Below are 24,093 nucleotides of genomic sequence, written 5' to 3'. Positions count from 1 at the left end.
TGTGGTCCACACAAATGCCTTTGGTTCCACATGAGCCAATGCATTCAAGGGATTCGCCATGTGAGCCAAGAACCGCAGATGTCTACCATGCCATTGAATTTGGCCCAAGAACCACAAGCACTCCTTAGGTGTTGTTGGCGCTAGGGCTTGCATAATTATTGCCACTTTGTCTGGATCCACCGCAATTCCTTCTGTCGAGATCACATGCTCCAGGAGTCGGCCGCTGCAGATTGCGAATACGCATTTCATAGGATTCAGACTGAAGGAAACTTCCTTGCATCGTTGGAAACACTTCCACAAATGCTCTAGGTGCTCAGTGAATGTTCCAAACACACTAAGGTCATCCAGGAAAATCCGCATGAAATCCATCAAATAAGAGCCGAAAATCTCCTACATTGCTTTCTGAAAAGTCGAGGGAGCAATTAAACCACAACTATGCAGACATACACCCCCCATGATGTTATGAATGTTGTTTTGGGCTATCTTCGAGAGCCGTTCAGATTTGGTTGTACCCGCTATATCCATCCAAGAAAGAGTACACCTCATGCCCCGCCACTTCGTCCAGCATAGAATCCATGTACGGTAAAGGAAATGGATCAAGTACAGTGGCCGCATTCAACTTGCGGTAGTCAACACAAATCCGCTGATGGGCTTTTTTTGTGTGACTGGTATATTTTTGTATCAAATGAAATATGCTATGTAAATCACAAATAAGAGCACTCATGCGTAGAAGATAGTAGCAATGACCTGCCAAATGCAGCACTATTTCAAATTGATATTGTCCCTAAATAGTGCATAGGGATAATTGGGTATTTAATGACATTGAAGACCACTCCCTAAAATGAAACCACTGGATGCTAACAAGTTGATCCTAAAAGTTCCCCCTTATCAATTGATAGTAGGTCAACTATACAAGATGAGTAGGGATAAAATACAAAGGAGATGTGTTATGCCCCATGAAATCATGACAATATTAGAGAAGCCCATGAAGCCATAGTAGGAGTTCACTTTGCTGGTGAAGCAACAGCAAGGAAAATCCTCTTAGCAAAATATTTGTGGCCAACACTTTGGGCCAATGCCTATGACTATGTGAATAGATGTGATGTATGCCAAAAAATAATTAAACTACAACACAAAGAGTTCAATCCCTTGACAATGATTGTTTCACAAAAAAAACCATTAGAAAAATGGGGGTTTGAATTTTTTGTACCAATACATCCAATTGTAATGGGAACATGATCATGCTACATCATTGTGGCCATAGACTACTTGACCAAGTGGGAAAAAGCTAAAGCAATAAGGAAAGCACATGCCAGAAGCATAGAAATTTTCTTATATGAGAATGTGTTCATGGTATGGATGCCCCATTGAAATTGTGTTAGATAGAGGCACACATTTCATCAATGAGGTAATCAAGGAATTTTGATTGGCTTTATGATTGTTCGTAGAAAAAGCATGGGGTAGTCTAGGGTTATCGGTGGTTTTCTATCATTACTACAAAATCCCTCAATCTTATCCCAAGGTAATGACATGTCCACCATGCCAACCTTGTACCTGGTGATCCCAACTCACAAAGAAAAAGATGCATCGAAGGATTACTTGGCCCATTTCACCTCTAACTTGACATATCTCACCACTCTCTCTACCAATCTCATAAGCTCACTCCCCCTTGCTTCTACCACTCTCTTAACCTTTCCCAAGCTCCAAGCAAATATCTTTTCCCTTCACTACCTCTTTACTAATGCCTCTCTACCACTTCCACCTCTCCCAACACTCTCAAACTTGCCAGCCCCTCACTCTTAACTTCTTCTCTTTTATTGCTAATCCAACCACTAAGGATTACCACCTTGCTCAATCCATTTGCTCTATCCTTCTGCCACTCCCCTCATATTGCTCCCACTATTAGACCCCATCCGATTGCTCACCATGTCCCCAAGTTCTCTCCATGTATTGCCATCACATATGACACCGATTGAGATGCGTTCAGCAAAATGGACATGATATTTGATTTCAGTATCAACACATGGATGATATTAATTGCACTCTCATGTCCAATTCCAATTATGGGAATGATTATGATGTAATTCCAATTTCAAGAAACCCCATGAAGGAATTCTAGGACAAATACTCAAATATGAAGACTCGTGCGGATGGGACCTACTTCCTTGTCAACATCCACTAACATCAGATAAGTTGGATCCCCAACTTGATTGGAGATTACCCAAACTCTTTTGATGAGTTCTTGTTGAATTAATACCTCTATGCACCTCCATGCCTCAGTACCCGTCCCAAGTTCTATGTAGTGCCACACCGGCACCATTGGGATACCAACATACACACCTTGGTGAGGATCATACCATTGATTAGCCACGAATCAAGCCATACTCTGGAATGGAATGGAACATCCAAGGCACATTGCTCCGGGCACTTCAACAACATGAAGAATGCATGCACAACAACATTGACTGCATCCTACAATAAAACGCTATCTTTTGCAAACCCTTGGAATTCATTCTTGAGGTTCCGCTCCACATTGACCACTATCTACCTACATTGGAACATGATCGACTTGCATGCGATGAGTTCCACAGCCATTGGGTTATGTGCATGGCTTCCCAACCCTTTTGATATCACAATAGACCATAACCGAGGACGGGCAATGAAAATGTTCTGGCACTATGTTAACTCCATGTCAACGAGGGATCAAGAAGCATAGAATGTATTTGTAGAGTTGTGGCAAGGCTCTGCTTGTGCTTACATGAGTATAGTAATAATCTCTCAAGAATCTTTCTTAGGAATCCTACATGTGCATTCTACATGAACTCCTACATGTGATTCCTATATGTGCATTCTAGATGCAAGTTCTACCTGCAATTTCTACATGTTACAGAGAGTAGATCTTCAAACTTTATAAATATCTCATGATGGAATGAAGCCCATACTTTTTGGGGAATTGTGTCCAGTTCTACTTTGGTGTTCTATGCAATTGTCTCCAAGTGTCCATGCTCATTTTACCTAAGACAAGAAGCTATTATCTAGGGGTATGAACTTGTATTTCAATGCTCATCTCTTGGGTAACCCCACGTGTTAATAAACCAAATACTTTATTGGAGCATTGTATGTGTATTCTATGTCAGCTTGTGCATATGATTAATCATGTTTAAAGGATAACGATCAAACATCTCATTATAAATGTCTAACTGAGGATACAGCCTCAAAAACATCCTCTCAACTGTGTAAAAGCACAAAGCTCTTTTTGAGCTTTAGAGGAGTGGCTTCTGAACTCATTTAAGGACCTGTAGCACCACGAAAGATGACGTTTGGATATCTTAGAGATTTTTTGTCGTATCTATTTAGCACCATATAAGAATGTGCCTTAACGCTTCATAATTACATAAGGTGAGTCAGGTATGTACTATGTGAGGCACAGTATCAGACAATGATCCACATGTGGGCAGATACTAGCTGTTGGTAATAAATGCAATTCTTTCCCAAAGCAACATGTCCCCCCACCCTCCCCCCAACAAAAACACATTACACCTTATAATAATTAATAGGCTACATCTTACACTACTATGCTCATTAAAGATCTGATACATAGATATGGCTTCAACTTTGATTGTTCATGTAATACCCAAAAAATAAGGCAAAGGAAATGAAATACCAAGAGGTTGGCCTAATTCATTTGCCTCATGTATGCACATCTTGGGGCCTCTAGCCACCTTTTTCAACATGTATCCCATTTCCATGTAAGGTTGTACACATTACAATACAAACATATTGCATGATAGATCACTTCAAAATGGAGTCTTAGAACACTCAAATGCCCTCTATGTTTGTCATTCATGTTATTATACTAAAAAATCTATCTTGCTTTCTCAGATGCATCTATTGAGTGCATCACAAATATGTAAGCAATCTCAAATCTAATGCTTCTACAATGCCACTCCATGTCTCCAATGCCTTGAAATGCACAAAAATCCAACCCCCTTCCATCGACTTCCAAGTAGCTATGGGTCACCCCCAAAGAGTAGCAAATGAGCTCATCGTTGATGCACTTCCAACGTTGACTATCTCTCAATGATAGTTGAACTCCAATGGAAAGGTCTATGACAATGTGGATTATTTATAACTATAGCTAGTATGATTCCATTAATCTAGTTTGCTCACTTTGGTCTCATTAGGTCAACAAACATTAGAGGGGTCCTCTCCTATTTCGATCTACCCACTTATTACCTCAACTCAATCTTATTTTCTGAGCTCGACGAGGTCATTTTCAATAGAGTTTTGCAACAAGGTTATGGAGAAACTTTAGCCATGTAGAGCTAAATTTTTCTCTCTCTTTTTCATGTTCCTGAGGTGTTTTCTAGGGCGTATTGATGTTGATACATTTTAAGGTCAATTTGCTCCACTATTAAAGAGCATTGTTACAAAAAGGAGTTATTACAAAGCATGTTGTTGGGCTATGGGATCGTCATTAAGACCAAAAACTTGAGACTTTAGGGCTTCTCTAACAATGCTTTAAACTAAAAGCCATGTTGATTTCTTCAATGAAAATCTTGACAAGAGAAGTTTTTTTAAGTATATAGAAGTTTGATAAGAATGAACAAAATTCCTATGGTTAATGGCGCCTAGGCACATCATGTTGAATGGCACCTACAAAATCCTAGCCAAAGCTATGGTTAGATGGGGTAAAATTCATTCTAGCTAGATGTATTCATCACGGGCAGTATGGCTTCATATACGGGCGAAATATCCATGAAGCCATTCCCAACATGCTCTTGGCTATTGAGGCGGCTGTGGCCAGCAACCACTAGTTCCTTCTGATGAATCTAGATTTGGAAAAAGCGTACGACAGGGTGAGCTAGGAATTTATTCTTCAAACTGTGTCCAAGGTTGGTTATGGTGAAGAATTTCTTAGTATGACATCCACCCTTATCTCCAATTCCCCGACTACTGTTTGTATCAACGTATAACAATCATGGAGCATTCTCCCTCCGTCGCTCTGTTCGTCAGGGGTGCCCGTTGGCCCCCCTAGTCTTTGCTATAGTGGCTAAGCCGTTACTACGTCAGCTTGATCACCATGTGCAACGTGGATCACTTTCCTGATCAGAGTCTATTTACAACCCAATTTTTTGCAGAGGACAATACTAACTCATTGGTGGGCGATAAAGAAAATCTTGATTGCTTGCTCAGCATATATGCAAACTTCGCTGAAGTGTCTGGACTCACGGGTAAAGACCTAAAAGACCACGGCTTGATTCATCCACACAACTACATTGGCTACCCACCTACGGTTATCGCACTATTTCCCATGGTGAACTATTCAAATACTTGGGTTGTCCATTAGAATGCGGGGTCATGCTCAAGCAAAGAGCAGATTCGTGCATTGACAAAGTTCGACACATCTTTTACAAGTGGAAGGATAAGACTGTCTCTTCACAAGAGAATCACTATTCTCAAGCATGTCACAAGAGGCCTTAAAGGTTTAGTGTGATCGTTTATGCGCAAAGTGGCTGATCAGGCTACATACCTTGCAACCTCGGGCAGTCATGAGCAGACATTGGATACAGCAAGAGGGTGTGGTCAGAATCGACCACAGAATGGCCACCTGGCAGGAACTGCTACTGTGACCTTTTGCTCTCCAAATCTCACACTTGACAGCATTGATTGCTACATGGCGAAAGATGTTGGGCAAATGCTAGTGCGTGGGTTCTCAGGCAGATAACTGGAGATGGTTCTTTACCTCAAAATATACGGATTAGCCGCGACGCATTTGGTAATCACATAGCGCTTGTACAAATTAAACCGATTGTAGCAAGACGAATGAACGCACGGGGCATCTGCAACAAGTGGTCACACCTATGGGACTTAGTACGCCACAATTGCCGCTCACCTATCGAGCTACAGCAACAATTTGGCCTGACTACAAATGCCTTAGGTTACAATATTTCGCAATTGCATTCGATAAAATATTGATGAGTAGAAGCTACTCATAAAGCCTCTGAAGCAAAAACTCATTTCAACATGTAAGATTTACCTCAAACAAGCTCTAAAATCAATGTTTGATTCGGTTCCTCCAAGAACCATGTGCTTCAAGCTTAGACAAAAGGTTAGAATATTTCTTGATTGCATTCAATTAAATATTGACGAGTAGAAGCTGTTCATAAAGCCTCTAAAGGCTTAAGCAAATTCTCATTTCAACGCTTCAGATCTCAACAAGGGCTGTTCCAATTACACATTGGAAGAGTGTTGGAAACCAATGCTTCTTATGTAATAACGTTTAAGGTCTAATGGTTGCTTAGCCAATTAATCCTAGAAGGGTTGTTTATAAGATCACAAGGATAGTTATGTGGTGTACTCATGTCTCTTGTTGAGCTCTCCTCTCCACCTTCTATACTGTGCTTACGCTTGTGTGAACCTGAATCCACAAATCTTTACACAACACCTCTAGTAGATCCTAGTACCCCATGGAACATCCTTCCGCTGTCAAGCAAGGTATGCTTGCATGGGGGTCCTACGCTTACACAATGTATGTGTATAAAACACAAGCAAACCATGTCGGTGAGTGGGCACCCCAAAAAAAAAAACAAACAAACAAATTGACAAGTCTTCATTTTTTAAAATTTAAGACAAGTAGGATATCCAAGGTTTCCATTTTGGAGATTAACATTCAAATATAGGCCAAAAGGTTTGAATTCAAAGATAAGATAAAAGTTGTATGCATAGCTAACATTTGTATTGATTCAAAACATTTAGCTAGATAGAAGACTTATTAGCAGCTTTTAGTCAGTCTACCAGATGGCATCCACCATGCCATAGATTATAGAGCATTGTAACTCGTAAGTAGTTTTACATGCCCTTAGCATCCTTACAAAGTTCTTCCAGCGAGATCAGCACCAACTCCAACAAATAAACATTTGGTGTAGTTTTGAGCCCTGCCTGCCATACAACGTTGGTGCACCATGAGAAGTAAACATACACATTGCATGTAGACGAAAATTACACATTGAAGTAAAGCAGGACAGCATCACACAGCAAGGTGATAGTTTCGCATGCCAGCGTATTATTGGAAAAGACGAGATAACTCCCTTGCAAAAAGGCATGAGAGCACTTCTTGAGTTGTGACTGCTTGCCATTGGGAAGACTAATACAAAGCAGTCTGCTTCACAACTGGCAAAAAAATCTCTGGCCAGAAACCCTGTAACATGATTAATATCTAAAACCAAATCTTGCTCTCCTATATCCTACACAGTTATGTGAGCAAAAGACATATTCACTGATGTGGACACAGAAACCTGGATAGAATCCTCATCTCCCGGCTTTCTCCTTAGGTCGAATGAGTCCAATATGGAACAATTGGGGCACTTCCAATGTTAAAATCCTTCTCTTATCCCCCGGTTTCATAACTCCTTGTCAGTGTATAGACAAACCCTTCAAAGTAATTTTCGGCGTAAATTAACACTCGCTAAATGAAAATCTATCAGTTTTGCACACTTATTATGTACACTCTGCCCAGAACTGTGGTTGTCCCACACATAGCTACCCACCAAGCCTAAAGGGAAGCCATATCTCATCAGTGCCACCTGGCCATCTGTCTGAATATGACAAGCTTGCAGCCCAATGGTCAGTTGCTACTTTCTATTTGTCTGTTAGTAATTGTTTGTCCAGTTCAGTTGTCCACGCTGTGGTTGCTGCTGATAAGCTCCACTTTGGGCACCTCCTCCAACAGCACCTAATGATTGAGGCTGCTGAAGCAGTTGATGGACAGTCGGGGCTGTTCCCGACTGCGATTGATGATACAAATTTGCATAAGCAGCAGCAGGAACTGCATGCATAGGTTGTGTGTGAGCATATCCTGAATGCTGGCCTTGACCCAGCATGTTATAGAACGAATTAGTTTGCATTCCCGCAATGTCACGTGATGGCTGTGTCTGGATCCAAACTGTAGAGCCCTCTGCTTGCTGCATGGAAAATCAGTTGAAGAACTAAGCATTAGTGAGGAGATGGACCAAAGTCTAACAGGCTTAAAAGCTTATACAGCAGAATGCTCATAGCAGTCTAAGGGACTTAAAAGCCAACCAAAACTGCATTAAGTTGGAATCACATACCTGTTGACCTGGAATGTACAGATTATTTTCTTTATACTGTGGAACACTAACATCGTCATAGCCCGAAGCAGTTGCAGTAGTAGCGGTAGGATTGACAGTAGCAAACCCTGCAGGAGATGCAGTAAAATTCCCATAACCTGCAGCTACTGCTGCATGTGGTGCACTAGCTGCCGCTGCTCCAGGTTTGTATTGAGGTAAAGAATATTTAATAGCAGCATTACCAGTAGGAGTGTATGGACCAGCACCAGCAGGTGCATAACTGTTGCCCGAGGGTGCTTGAGGGTAGCCTGTATTTGCTGTATAACTATGCTGATAGGGAGAGGGCATATATCCATAGCTAGGGGGTACATACTGAAACCCAAAAACGTTTGCACTGAATGGAGTCATTGGAATGCCTGCATGCTGTGCAGGATACGCATGAATCGGTACGTGCTGCTGAGGTATCGTCAGGCCTGTTTGTGCAACACCCACCATCTGTGAAGTCTGCCCTGTATGGCCAGTTGCAGGCATGACTAAAGAGTTTCCACCCTGATATAGAAAGAACACTTCAGTAAGGATCTCTTTTATTAATAACTCCTTGCACGAAGCTATATTTCCAAAACAACTACCTCTTGTGAAGAAGAAAGACCTTGTCCTGTCATCAGACTGACCCCAGAATTGTACTTGTTTGCAGTGTTTGTCGGTACAAAATGGCTGTAACGTGCATCCACATCAGAGGTGGGTCGAAACACTGGACTGTAGTAATTTCCACCTGCATCCGAGTAATGTGACTGCATCCAAAAAGTACCCTCCTCATGTTAATATGGTAAAACAAGAAAAAAATGGTCAGATTACTTAAAGACACTTGCAAAGTTTCAGCTGACTGCGCGATTTAAAACGGTAGGTACATAGGAACGTACACAAGTGCATACCTGTTTTAGTCACACACGCATACACTTGCATGCACACATACATATTTATGTATAATTTACATACATATACGATATAAACTAAACAATATAATATGCACAAGCATGCATTTGCACGTACCTAGGTACACATGCATCTATGTATGTATATCTGAATCCAGAAATATACCCGGACTTATCATGTTAAAAAAAATAAAATTGTAATTTTATATTCCCACTAGATACATCAATTCTACAATGCATTTTGGGGACTAGAGATATCTTCACAAACTTCATCACTACCACATAGAATCTATAGATAGATTGTACAAAGCATATCAACAAACTAATCCATAAATGAAGATACATTGTACAAAGACCCCTAAAACAATTCTCTAGGGACAAGAGCTGAAAGCCAACCTCCAACTTTGACGAAGACTAGCACATGGAAAAAACTACAATAATTTTTTCACTTAGCCCCCTAGCTTAGATGAACCTTTTTCATACATACATACATACATACATACACACACACACACACACATATATATATATACAAACACACAAACTTTGTTCATCTCCAAGACAAAGAGTTCTAAGAAGAATTGCATAGGAAAGGTAGCTGACTGCACATACGCAGTCACCAAACTAGAGCCACATGGCTTTGTAAGACTAGAATATCTCAAATTACAAACCTTGAGAGCCGTTTTACATACAAATAACCAAAAAGAGTGCTGCACAGGAGAGAGAGAGAGAGAGAGAGAGGTAGAGGTATTCTTCAAATAAGGAATATAAAATCAAAAATCAGCAACCGTTATGTCTTCCTTTGACTGTTGCTGGCCGAAACTCAACAAAAATTTCTGTAAGTGAAAGTACATGTGATGCATGCCCTGCCTCCTCTCACGCTTTCCATCAGCACCCAATCCCAATCTCGTCTCCCTTTCCACTCCATCACTGCCTCCTGGCCTTGCACAGCGTAGATCCCCCTTGAGCTGTCTTTGGCCTCTTTGGTCCCCCACAGCCCCATCCTAACTAGCTGTCATTTGCCCCTGGGTTCATCTCCATCCTCCCTTGCAAGGATGATCCCTCTATTTCACACCTTCCCTTATTGGGGCTGCTGGGCTACTCCTTCACATCTTTATGTGCTGATCCACAAAAGCCACACTTCCACATGCATGCTACTCCTTTTGCATTGTCATATACCTTGTCCCACCAAAGAAATTTTGGTTGACCATAGGTAAAAGGTCAGAGGATGAAGGAGAGGGAGAAAGAGGGGAGAGGAGCTGCAAAGGCATATCGGTCGACAACATCAAGCAAAATCTGAATGATCATTGAAAAAATGCAACCAGAGACTAGCTTAAATGGCTATGCTCACTAGGAAGTGATGAATGCTTAATGCTACAAGTAGACATTTGCAAATTGGGCTTGCATGCCCATTAGACAGATGTCAAGTTAGCTTTCTCAATGGAGATTATACTCGGGTCACTAAGGTGACTAACTCGGCTAGTCAGAGCATTTGCCCCGATGATTCAATCGAGGGACTCAAATAACACGAGCGATGTCAAACTATTTACACTTGTCTCCAAAGGAACTTGCCTACGGTCTCCCTCCTATCAAGAATGTTGACCATAGGATCAAACTTGTACCTCTTGTGGGTTAGGCAATATTACAAGGCTAGCTCGACTAGAGAGGATGAAATTGCGCAGCAACTTCAAAATACCTCAGACCAGTTCACTTAGGAACAAGGTTGTTCTAGAGCTAAAGGTCACAAGGAAAGATTGCTCTTGGAAAAGTATTGAATCTCTTTGACACCAATTTTCAAAGTTTGTCTTCGTCCTTCTCTGAATAATGTTATGTCCACATCAATGCATAACGTCGTTAGTATTATGGAGGCCCGGTTACCTTAGAATCATGTAACCAAGACTCTGACAATTAGAACATGAAGTACCTTTGGTACAATTAAGGTGATCTTAGGGTTGAGACATGCCTTAACTCATTTGGAGCATTCTTGGGGTGTGAAGTCTCTCGAGAATACCTAACTAGGAAGGAGCCTACCCAAGCATATGATTCCAAAACACATCCATATCAAATGGGGATGCATGGCATGGGACACGTGCTCTTACTTGGGAGATCTCTCATTTGAAATTACTAGACATATAGCTCAAAGGTGATTCTTGCGAAGATATGGTTGGGTGGGGACGCACTAGCCTACACCATGGGTGTCCCTGTGTTTGTGTTCTAGCCTCTAATAGTAGCTAATTGATACAAGACTGTGTAGATCCCCAGGGTTAGCTGTGGCCAACCCATGAGGGATGCTACAAAAGGAGGGAAAGGCGAAGGTGGGAGAAAGACGGATGAGGGGAAGGGAAAGGGGAGTAGAGGGGTGGCCTACGAGGATGTACCACCCCCCAAGACAATCCAAGCTCGCAAGCAGTGGCCTAATTTTGCAGCCACTTAGGCTATAGGTAGAACAGCATTCACTCCAAGCTAGAGTGGAGCAATAGTGTCCAGCCAATTTACACCAGACCAATTCACACTTTGTGAGCATGAGCATCGCACGTTGACTTACTTATCTAGATATGCAAATTTCACATTGTGTGCAAGTCTTGTGAGTGTGATTCTCTGGATTGAAGAGATCCTTGGGACACCATATTCTACTAGGGGCTAGCTACAGGTGTGCTGCCCTAATCTTTGACATGTTACTCAAGAAGGAAGGATGCCCTTTGATTGACCGAAAGCATCTCCACAATCGATTAAGTATGAACTATCAAGTTTGGTGCAAGAAGGATTGAATTTCACTTTGCACTTTCCATTTTTCTCTACTTCTATGTATTTGCATAAGCCCATTCCTAACTTCAATGAAGGAGGGACGTAGGATGGAACAAACTATCCTTTGTTATAGTGTCACACACATAACTACCTATGGCAAGGACGATTTGAAACAACATCATGAATACGAAGCTCAATCCATGCTATGGGAACGGGTAAGCTAGTGACAATTGCGACCTAGGAGCGATTCAAGAGTGGGGAGACAAGAATGTCACGGCGCTTTCCACGATCGTCGGGATGACATGCTTTGGGCAGCTTCCACCATATTGTTAAAATCATTTGCTCCTCCGAACTATCCAAGGGAGGCGTACAATACAAAAAGCTTAGATAGTGCTCAACTTCTAGAACCAATCATTTACAATTGAGGGATTATGAGTGTGCAAAGGTGAAACGTCATCAAAGACCAACAAACAATGATGGGCTATAAGGCTATTAAAAATGACCCAACAGAGGGTACACACAGTGGAAGACTTATAGTAATGCCCAGGAGCTCACACAGTGTGGTGTGGGGTGTGAAATCACAAACTTCTTTACTTAATGTGCATCACATAGATGTGCAGACTCATCAATAGACAATGAACCAGCCACATATAGAAGACACCAAAACTTATATATTTCCGTCCAAAACTATGGACACAATACAAAAGAGATAGATCCAGAGTCCCACCAAGGGTGTGGTCCTCTGATCTAACCACAAGGTCCTCCTATCTGCCGGCTATCTCTAGACTCGAGTCCGCGTTCTCCACCTCGAGCCTCTGTAGACTTTCCGTCCAGAACAATCGTCTCCACCTTGCTGTCTGGAAACCAGCCTAGGTGGGCTGCCACTCAAGCTCAGTCTGCAGCTCCTTCAGGGTCACCTTCACCTTCTGTGTATAGGCCCAAGGCTTGCCTTCTTGCTGCTCCTGTCCGCTGTCAGAGGGCTGCTCCAAAGAATGTGATCACGACACCTTGCTGCCCTAAAAGACAGCCAAGGTCCAGCCTCTAGGAACTCAGTCTGCAGCTCACCTTCAACTCTCCTTCACCCCCAGTGTGAGGCCCAAGGGAGTGGCTCCTGGCTGCTCCTGTCTACTCCTGCTTTTGCTGAGCTGTTGGATGATGAATGAGGGCTGGAGGCCCTCCTTTTATAGGCCCAAGGGCCTGTCATAAAAACCGACCAACCTGCCTCATACTGGCCGACCAGTCTGCTGCTGGTCCAGCCCTTTAAGAGCTCACAACCCGGGGCCTTTTGGCCCAAACTTCTAGGGCCCTTGGCCCTCCAATTAAGGCAAGGGCCCTAGCCAGGCCCTTTTGGGCTGCTGCTAGGCTGCCCTTTGCTGCTGCTGGAGACCCTATTGCAGGCTGTACTCCTGCCCATAGCCTCTGCCATCTGCCCTGTATCTTTCTTCATGCAGGCGCCTTCCTGCTGTAGCATCCTTGCCTCCTGCCAGGCCTTCACCAGCCACGTATGCATACCGTACCCTTCCGTACTGCTGCGCCGTCTGTCCTTGCTGGAAATCCCTGCGCAATCAGGCTGCTGCAGGTCCCTGATGTCCATGTGTCTGCCCTGTACATCAGGAGCTCCACGACTTGCCAGGTACCCTTCTTGCTTTGTGTGAGGTGCTGCCCATGTGGCAGTCCCCCTCCCTTTCTCTTCTCTGGGCATCTTCTGCCCTAGGTCTCCCTCCCCCACGCTCTCCTCATTTGGGGGCTTACAGATGGGGAGGTGACCATTCCAACAAAGGCAATATGAATGCATTAGCAATGCTCTTGCTGAGCAAAAACCCACAAATATAAAGACTAAACACTGCAAAATGTTCAAAGCTCCTCACTTTTGCGTGATGTTAGTGTAAGCGCAAACTATTAGAAATTAATGCTCAATTAGCATACTCGTTGATGTTATTTTTGCACCAATCAATTAACCTTTTAAAAATCTGGCATCAGCATGTATATCATGTCAAAAGGCAAAGTACAGTTAAGCTAAGCACACGTAGCTTATCATTACAATGGGCACTAGTACATCAGCTTAGGGTTTAGAAACCCTATCTTTTCAGTTTGGTGTGTCTTTTTTTCATGTGAGTACTTCACACGTGTTTTTGTGTGCTGTCCTCCTCCGATTCTGATAGTTCTATCAATACAAGCAGACTATTTTCTCATTTCCACCTACTTCACGATGTCCCAACACAAACGAGGGTGAAGATGTTCGATGAATATGATGACAAGGGCACAATCAGAGTTAAGGGTAAGCCAACAAGGTAAGCCCACGAGGGATGAATACTTCAAAGGGCAAAAAGTCTTCGAACAATGGGGACGAATAAAAAATGAAATGTTACTAGTGCGATAAGCCCAGACACTTTGCAAGAGAATGCAAGAAGAAAAAGGTAAATTAGAAGAGCAAAAAGAAGGGCGAGCCCAAAAAAGAAGATTCAAAATCAAATGAGGCACGTCTCTTGAAGAGCTCTTGAGGCATCCATGCACATGTCTAACATGCATCAGTAGCTATGATGAGTATCCCGCCACATGTGTATAGGAAAAGTTGACTACAAGAATCATGAGAAAGCTTCTGGTGACTGTACTTCTTCTATGGTGAATAGGTTCACTTATTTGACAGATAAATATCACTCTAGTAGGCATTTACAGTGCTTGGACACTCTAAAGTCCCATCCCATCCATCGGTTTGGTTGTGCAGTACATTTGAGAAAAGGATGGTCCTCCTTCAAACCCACTCTTGTGTCTTCTGCAAATGCACTCTCTTTAAGAACTCAACCTTCATCATGAAGTGTCTCAATCAATCTTGCTGTTCTATATCAGGAGTGTATCTTCTGTGTAATAATATGCAGCAGAGTTCTTCTTTACAGAGATGGGACCCAATGCAGTGTCACTTGTTCCTTTTCCTCTTTCCTCTACCTTGAAACATTTAGATTCAACAAGTTCAGTCTTCCACTGTGTAGTTAAGTTATCTTGGTGTATGAATGTCATGCCAGTATGGTAAAGGTTCAATGTAATTTTACATTCCATTTCATTTGTGAAAATGTAGGTGTATTTCGTTTTCATTTTTAACCCTCGGGGTTGTAAAGACAGCATCAGGGGTTGGTTGCCTCTGCAGTTATATCAAGAGGCATTTGCTGCCATCTTTTCACTCTTCTAGGTGATTTGGGAGCATCCGCAAGCTGATCATGTAAAAGCAACCAAGAAATGCTTACACTTATTCTTCACTTGACATAGATATGTTTTAGTGCAAGCAATTAGAATCACTTGATCGAGAAGCAACAGTGTTTGATATCCTGAAATATAATTTACAATAATTTGAGATATGGAGAGCTTATCCATATGCCAGTAACGAAGACGCTTGCACTTGCTATGGAAAGAGACTTACCACAAAACTAGGCAGCCGAGAGACCTCTTGAGGCTGAGATTCTGAAGGTTCGTATGTATACTGGCTGCCCATGAGCTGAGGCACTATCCCAAAACCCGGATAATTGGGTAGAGTTGAAAGGTAGGGATATTGTGCACTTTGTTGCACAACTGGTGCAGACTTTGACACCTCTGGCCGTGACACCACAGGTGAAATCACAGGCATAGGCATACTAATTGCAACATCATCACTACTAGGAACAGCCTCTACAGGGGGGGCTGTAGACTGATAACTGTAAGTCTGCTCAAGAGATACAGGTGTGGAGACCTTCAAGCTGCACATACCATCAAGTTCAATTAGTCCACATAAATAATACTCTACGATAACAGCCACTGCAAAAGTAATGCCAAATGACATCAAAGGTGTTCAAAAATAAACCTAGAGGCATTCGGCGCCTCAGCTGGAGCCTCTAAATCATCTTCGACCCGTACTGAACTCTTGTTGTCATCTTCACTTGAAAAATTAGTAGAAAATGGGGTATCAAAATCCTCTCCAAAGCTTCCAAAATTCAAATGAGTTCGATCTGCCTCAGGAACCTGCAGGTGATTTGGGATGATGACAGGCTGATCATCCTGTATGCTAAGCTGTTGAAATTTAGAACTGGAATCTAACAGCATTCCTGTGCTATGTTGAGGTGTTGCAGGTGGAGATTGTCTAGCAGCTTCGTTGACTGAAGATGCTTCTATTACAACCTCAGAAAATACATTACTTTTGATAGGAGGTGATTTAGGCTTCCATTCCAATCCAGATCCTGCAAGATTCCAAGACAAAATAAAAATATACCTTTGTAAGACTAGAATATATCCAATCGTACAAATTCAGATTTTTGTTGTTCCAAAGTCCAAAATAAGAACCTTCAAAACATTTTACACCAACATTTCAAAGCTTGCACAGGGGGGTGGGAGACTGCACCTTTTTGACTCCCCACGGGCTGCTGTTGTGTCTGATAGACCACCCTGCCATTGAACTGGCTTGAAATAAGAGTGTTCCTTGATACAGAAGCTGCAGGCGACCCTGAGGAGGGTGAGATAACCGGTCCTTCGGACAAGCTACCAACTTCCATCAGTGGAGCTTGAGTTACAGCTTGCTCCTGAGGAGACAATGAGACTGAAGGAGAGGGGATGTCAGCCTCATCTACTTTTACATCAGCCTCAGCAGAAAATACATTCATGCTTGATTGAGGAATTTGTGGTGACAACTGTAAGGACTCTATCATTGGACCAGCCTCCATGGAGAGCAGAGGCGCCTCCTCTCCAGCAGATCTCTGAATTGCCTCCATCCCAATGTCTTCTTTACCATCCAGAGGACCCCTTGCATGGGACTCAACGTACGTCTGCTCAACAGGATCTGTTGATGGTGACAATACACCAGGGACCACATTGGGACTTGATGAAGCAAGCTGCTGAGTCGCCAAAGCTTTTGAGTTCGATACTGAGGCTGTAGCAGTAGCATACTTCTGTGCACTGCTGGATTTGACAATGTCAGCCATCGTAGCTTGACCAGGACCTGCACTCCAGCTTCCACGAGACATTTGAGGAGGTCTTGTATATGGAGCACTCCCATTTGGTACCATGATGGAATCAGCAGCCGTTGTGACCACAGCATTGGCATTGCTACCACTACAACATAAAGGGGGGGAGAGTTGTTTTAACACACAGTTGACTTGGCATTCCTTCAGCGCAATAACACTGAGATATCGATGTACCATGACAAACTCAATTGTTACGTCACCTTGCACCGCCCAAATTAGTCTTGGTCTGGACCTGTGGCTGTACTGGCTGCACTGACGATGTTGAAGTTGGTGCTCTTGAATTGTCCCTTCCACTTAGGGATTGCCCTCTGCCACCGCCACTGAGTTCTACATCATATTGTTGAAAGCCACGGTCCTTAAAAAATACAGAATATTACAGCCACTAGAAAACGCCACAGTTCCTGAAAGGCTGAAAAATGAACAGGACTTTATGCCCATTCTATACCAAAGTTATAGCGTGGAATATAATTTCCCCGTCCAGTGCCACGATCAGGGACCCTTCCACTGCGCAAAGAGGAGGAACCTGCACCAGAAGGCCTTGACCTGGCTTCTCCAGACTCCTTGCTAACATTCTACACAGTACAACAAGAAATAGTTTCTGAACTGCTGTCTAATAAAGAAGTCCGAATCTTTCACTTTTAACACACACTTTTTTTTTTATAATACTATATATTTTAAAAAACACACTTTTAACACAACGCACGCACGCACACGCACACGCACGTATATGTGTATGATCCTCCCCCCACCCCACATGGTCCAATTTAAAATAATCTCCCAAAAAAAATTGTTCAGACTAGGTCAAGATTACAAAAGACACCAGATTCAGCAACCCCCAACATCACTACTTTTTGGTGTCTGATGAGCTAGAAGATCGCACACTCACTGTGTGCCTCTTTACTCTAGATGCAAACCTCCCACAAAGCCCAAGACTCTAAATTTTGCAAGGTGTCCTCTTAGTATTAACGCTCTGCCACATGCACTCGAACTTCAGTAACATCAAATCCACAATCCTGATGTTCCAAACATGACCTAAGTAACTATGGGATTAAGAATCACCTAGCACACTACCAAAACTTTAAAAAGCGACCAAAACCTCTCCTAATAGTCAAATCGTTGACTGTAAGCACTGTAGTTACTCCACAACCAGTCGGAGTCCTTCAACTTAGGAAAGCTCGTACATGAGCAGACCATTGAGAGCTTGTTCATGGGCACCTTCACTCAGACACTCACCAAGATTGGTCTACATGCCTAGTGCAAAGGCTATCCATCAGACAGCCACTTAGCGCACATGGGGATTTCATTGCGGATGCACACAAGAAGCACAGTGGGCAGCATGCGCTACACAACCAGCCAGAGCCTTCCAGACACACTCGGTCAACGGCAGATTGGATACAATACCTGCAAGGATCGAAGCAATCACCATCATTACTGCCTCTCAACATCAAGCCACTTCATGTTACCCACGAGGACAAATACTCAAGGACACCTGCAGCAAATAGCGAAAAAGTCCCAATTTTTGCCCAAAAGGAGCTCAAAGATACAAGTGACTCACATATCACACATGACATGGCAAGAACTACTCCCAACACATGGAGCCTTTTCCTTGTTTTTACTAGATTCATCAATAGCCTATTGGAGATATGATAGATACCTCTAGCAACTAGTTCCCACCACGTGCGGTATACTATCATGATGCTTTCAGTTTTCAATCTCATGAACAGTACCACTCTCTCTCAAGAGGGGCACGGTTTTGGGCCTCTCAACTGATCTATTTTCATGACCAAGTGTGTGTTGGTCCCTATTTGATGGAGATGCAGCGACACAAAGAGACCTTATTGCAACAGTTCAAACAACAAAATTGACATGTGATGAGAGACAAAGACAAATCGAGCTCAACGACATGTCACGGATTTCTACGCATTCACCCCTGCCTCAAGAGGACATAGTGGAATTGAGGAGGAGATAGCCAGCATGAGAACAGCATGGATCAGTGGGAAGGGATGGCAGAGAGCGGTGGAGCCAGAGACACAAAGAACACACATGATGCAAAGTTTGACCAGAGCATGATGGAGGTTCAGCCCATCCCAACTCTACTAAAAGGGGAAGCATCGCTCTTGATATGGACAACCAGATATAGAGATCACAAAGACTACGCCCCCCACCACAACAAGAGACACTTGTCTCATAGGCCTGCTATCCCTCCCTCCCTCACCCCCTCCTCCCTCCCTCACCCCCTCCTCCCTCCCTCCCTCCCCCCCCCCTTCCCCCCTTCCCCCCCCCCCCCCTCTCTCTCTCTCTCTCTCTCAACCAACAACAAGCTTACAAAGACACCTAGGGTGCTTTGCAGAGAGAAAGACTTGACAATCAATATTGGGAAGACCAAGGGTACGACTTTCAACACCTCGAGAGTAATACTTCATCGACACAACTTCACTTACTGAGGGAAGCAAGTGGAGATCATACAGTCAAGCATCTATCTAGGCACAGTCTTCACAGGGCCAATTTTCACGGTGACCCAAGCAACCAAGACACACGACCTACAAGAGAGCTCTGGATCGATGAGAGCAAGTGTTTCGAGGACCCCTCAAGGAAGGGGTGGCTGTTTGATACACTTGTGAGATGACAAACATGAATGCAACCCCCTTCTAAGGAAATGACCTATCAGCAATTGACTTGAGGCGATTTGAGAGATTCCATGTCGCTATGGGATCCAAGATGATTCGGAGAAAGCCCTTAGTCTCCCACCAAATTGTACAGGCAAAGTTCACCATAACACCACTTTAGATTGATGCCATCTTCTAGACAATGACATATCTTGACAAGGTTTGGGCCTTATCTAGCAACATTGACACTGGTGACATCCAGACGACTAGCTGATAGAGGGATTAGCACCGCTTGGTATGCACGCATATCCAGATGGTTTGTCAATCAGTGGATTCAAACGGACAACCTCCTCTCCTTTCAGTACAACTTGGATGCCCCTGATTCTCTGATCCCGCACGATGGGATCAATCGTATCATACGGTTCGATCTACTCCAACCATATACATCATAGACTTTCGGGTAACCAAAAGTTCCCCACCAAGGTCTAGTTCTACCGTGACCCCTTCATGAGAACATCAAAGGATGGAGCGATTATCAAACTAGTATCTAGCAAGGAGAGCCACAAGCACACCTAGAGAGCAACAGATCTACAAGGTATGCACACTAGCGAAGTGTTGGAGGTGGTGGCCTTTACATCTAATGCATACTTGGGTTAATATGAAAGAAAGATATCAAGCAGGGATGCCTGCACTGTTACACATGTACAAGAGGAGATATCCATACCTTAAGCATATCTACCCTTGGGAAGGGAGACCTTGTATATATTAGCCTCTTCAACCCTCCACAATCATCCCCTCCCAGGGTTTTTTGGGAGACTATGGAGCTTTGGTGGGCAGCTAGGGGTCGAGACGTGGAGACCCCGTACCCGACTCACGTCTCGGGTGCCACATGGCACATTCCGCCCACACATTCAAAGCAAATTTTAACGGCAAATGTCACATCTGTTGACACATGGCAGGTTGCACAGTTTTTGGAGTCCAGACATTGGGTCTATGCGCTCATGCAAAGGCATCGTAGAAAGAATCATCACAACATCAACACGCAATAACTTGGACAAAAACTTCACAAAGGAAATTTGCATGTCCGCTACTGTTCAAAAACATACATCTATTAACATGCCAAACTCATATACCTAGATGAATCCAGGAACATTCCCAAACTTATCCTCTAAAACCACAACATAGTGTAGTTTCAATCTCACGATAGTCACTCAAGAGATTGAAAACCATAAACTCCATCACGCATAGCAAGGACTAGCTACTATGACATCCCCACTGACATCATCAACGCCCAACAGTGGGTGTAGACCATAGTATAAAAATTTGCTCTCACACATACAAATCCACACACCCACACATACTTGAACATCCATTTATATAAAAGTCTTCGTACTGAGTTTCTGTCGACACTCCAGAGGTGAAGGGCAAACTCAGCCATGATGAAGGCTAAATATCTAGACAATAAAAGGCAAGAATCTGGTTACTAATATACTATTATACTATCTCCAACTAGAAAACTCATCACCTCTAAGAAAACTCATCACCTCTAAGAAGGGCAAGAACATGGATTCTTGTTCTTAGTTATTGCACCTGCAAAGAAGTTGAGCTTGGATACATACTGTCGCTTACACAAGATATATGATATGACTAAAAAAGAGAGAGCCGGTAAAAATTTATTGACAAAACCAAATGTCTCTAGGTGGCATGTGGACTTCATAAAGTAGTAGTACATATATGACAACAATCGCATAGCTTCTCATGCAGATCCAATTTGTATATAGGGTGTACAACATGTATTGCTACTTCGTCACAATCATACGCTCAGATCAGCAGCACTAACCTCTTTCTTCTTGTCTCGCTTCCGCTTGACTTCATGAAAGGTATCTGCACTCCACAAGTCACCCTGATCAGCAAGACAATCCAAGCAGAACCATACAATGCCAGAATGACTTTGAGAGTTGAAAGCGCTGGCAACAGCTAAGAACACAGCAACAACGCCAACGGGCATACAGAAAAACAGACTTTTTAAGCGAGATAAGCTCCGAGGCATCGAGGTAATGAGTGCAATACGTGCACACTAAAAAGCAATGCGAGATCATTTCAGGGAGGTAAATCATTGAGACGCGAGGAGTATCACGGTCAAAATCTAAGCGCCGATGTGCACGAACAGAAAGATTACGTTGTGAAGACGAAGGACGATGTGAGGTAACCCATGTCATCCCAGCGTAAGATCAGATAGCGACCAGCCTCCGATAGTTTCTAGGGAGTGATCTGACTTTCCCGGTAGAAATTACGGACGCGACCGAGCACTACGCTACAACAGAGATGCAGCAATCTTCTGGAGACGACACAATTTCTCCCAAATTTCCGGCAAGGGGATGAGGGACGGAGCCAAAACCGGCAGGAGGGGAAGGAGGGCTACCTTGACTGAGGAGTCGTTGGACGGTCTCATTGGGATCCATGTTACATTCTTTGAGCATAGCATAGATCTCATCGTCACTGTTTCTGACGATTTCCTTGAGGTCCTGGACGACCTTACGGGCGTTGGAAGGGATGGAGGAGGAGGAGGAGGAGGAGCCGGCAGGAAAGGCGAGGCGAGCACCAGAACTCATGGTGGGGGGAAGGGAAAAGGGAGGGGAGGTAGGATATGGTGAAGCTAAAGCATGAAGCTTTAGGGTTTGGGAAGGGGGAAGTGGGGAAGAAGAAGAAGAAGAAAAAGTAGTAGTAGCATCAGAAGAAGAAGAGACAGTAGTAGCTCAAAAGACTATACTGTGTTTTTTGTTTTGTTTTTTTTTTAAGTATACAATACAAAGACTATACAGAGCAGTGCTTTTTTTTTCCTTCCCCTTCCAATTTTTGTAAATCCTCCCTCCTTTCCCACACTTCCCACATGCCCTTATATCCTCTCCCCTCTCTCCTCCTTCACCCCTCCTCTTCTCTCTACACTTTTATCATGTCCCTGAGAGTGTTCAAGGAGAGGGGGTGGTGGGGTAGGGGAGGGAAGGTGCGGGCGCACGGGGTTTGTAGGATATAGAACTCTACATATCCATCTCGTCATCAAGCAATGTCTGACTCCCTCACCCCTGTCCCCTTCACCCTTCATGTCCTTTCTACCCTTTCATCACCTCCTCACTTTCCTATATCCCTCTTTCAAACTCTCCCTACATAATCGATCTCATCATCGCACAACCATGTGTGACTTGCTCACCTATGCACTTGCTCGCGTCCTGGGCAGCAAAAGCCACTAATTGCTTTACAGAGCCCAACCTCCTAATCAATCACATCTATAAAGCTTTACGAATCATGAAAAAAAAAAATGCACGCACAACATGTTAACAAATCAGCCCACAACCCAACCCCCAACTCATTACCCTCATGTGTAGTGGCAACAAACAAGACAATTCTCACTTGGTGGGGCTAGCCAAGGGTCCTAGCACCTAAATAGAACTCGGATGTGAATTAATACATATATTTCCGTTGCATAAAAGTCCATTGATACTCTATAACCATTTTGACACGTGCTGACATAGGGTTGACTAGGATAGGATATATGTAACCACTTTTTCTATCTATTGTCTTAAACATAGGTTCCACGCTACAATCTCAAGGCAGTTCTTAAGGATGGGGGGAAATGTGTGTTTATTCCACTCAATTCCCATTCTAAATCAGCTAGTTTAGAATAGGATGAAAGCGTGGAATACAAGTCCATTATAGCCCCATCCTAAATTATTACATCCATTAAGACTCTAATAATGGCCCTATTCTCTGGCATTTCCTTATAAGTCTTAGACATCCCTTCAATGTATATGAGGTTATTGAAACCTCATTCCACAGACTAAAGTGGAAATCATTTAATATGTCCTACAATATATAAAATAATGGAACATATGCATGTATATTATACTAGTAATGCATGAGGAATTATGTCAATACAAGCTTTAAAATATAGCATGCATGCATGTAGAGAAATGCATGAGGAGCTGTATGTTTATGTGATATATAGTGGAAATCATTCAATATGTCCTACAAGATATAAAATAATGGTACACGTATATCATTCTTGTAAAGCATGAAAAATGTTGTGTGTGTGATATATAGTAGATAGGACTCTATATAGTTGCCAAGTGTTGAATGTGTTGGTCCCACATAGACTAAACATGGACTTGTAAATTGCATGCTTTAAGTGTTGTTGTATTAGAGCATGACCCCTCGCAATAAGTCATAGCATTGTTTCTTTGGAATTAAAGCACAAGTCACAACATTATCCCTTTGGAATTGGAATGTCTATCTTGAGTATCGCACATATTTGCCTTTTATAGAAGTGTGTAGTGGATGTTAAGATGTTGAAATTTCACACATGGATGTGTGGCACTACATGAATACTATGATAATCATCTCTATGTCTCCCATTGCGACAATTTTGCTATGTTCATTTTTTTGTGTTCTCTTATAGTAAGGACAAGCTGTTTCATTTGAAATATAAGCAGTAGCCACATTCAATGAGTTAAGTGAGTACATGTAAGTTATGCCTTTACATGTGAAAGACATCATGCATGTTGAAACGTGAATTGATCGACTTTTGCATATAAAGCAAATGTTTCCCAAAGGTAATCATTATTCCCTACAAATAGTTCATCATTGTTCCAAAGTCAGCCATTGTTCCATACAAATAGTTCATCATGTCGGTGTTTCATCAATGCCCATAGCATGCCATTTATGCACATCATTTATTTATTGC

General features: G+C 42.9%; 1 protein-coding gene across 2 annotated transcripts; it reads right to left on the bottom strand.

Annotated features, from left to right (window-relative positions):
- Positions 1-6,675: 6,675 nt before the first annotated feature.
- LOC147887213 (uncharacterized) lies at positions 6,676-22,117 on the bottom strand. Of its 2 annotated transcripts, none has more exons than XM_087394114.1 (10): positions 21,778-22,117; positions 21,196-21,239; positions 17,195-17,321; positions 16,950-17,076; positions 16,131-16,831; positions 15,597-15,969; positions 15,180-15,492; positions 8,720-8,881; positions 8,112-8,639; positions 6,676-7,964 (listed from the first exon to the last, which is right to left on the bottom strand). In XM_087394114.1, the coding sequence occupies exons 1-10, from the start codon at positions 21,965-21,967 to the stop codon at positions 7,653-7,655; spliced, it is 2,877 nt and encodes a 958-aa protein (XP_087250240.1). In that variant the 5' UTR covers positions 21,968-22,117; the 3' UTR covers positions 6,676-7,652. The 2 variants fall into 2 exon arrangements, with proteins under 2 accessions (XP_087250240.1, XP_087250239.1); XM_087394113.1 differs by having other exon boundaries at positions 6,677-7,964; positions 16,131-16,837.
- Between the last annotated feature and the right edge of the window lie 1,976 nt (positions 22,118-24,093).

This window comes from Dipteris shenzhenensis, chromosome 23 (assembly GCF_047967505.1).
Source record: "Dipteris shenzhenensis isolate YYH24624 ecotype China chromosome 23, Dip_SZ_1.0, whole genome shotgun sequence".
Classification (NCBI taxonomy): Eukaryota; Viridiplantae; Streptophyta; class Polypodiopsida; order Gleicheniales; family Dipteridaceae; genus Dipteris; species Dipteris shenzhenensis.
Note: the sequence above shows the minus strand (reverse complement) of the source record. Positions and strands in the feature narration are given on the sequence as shown.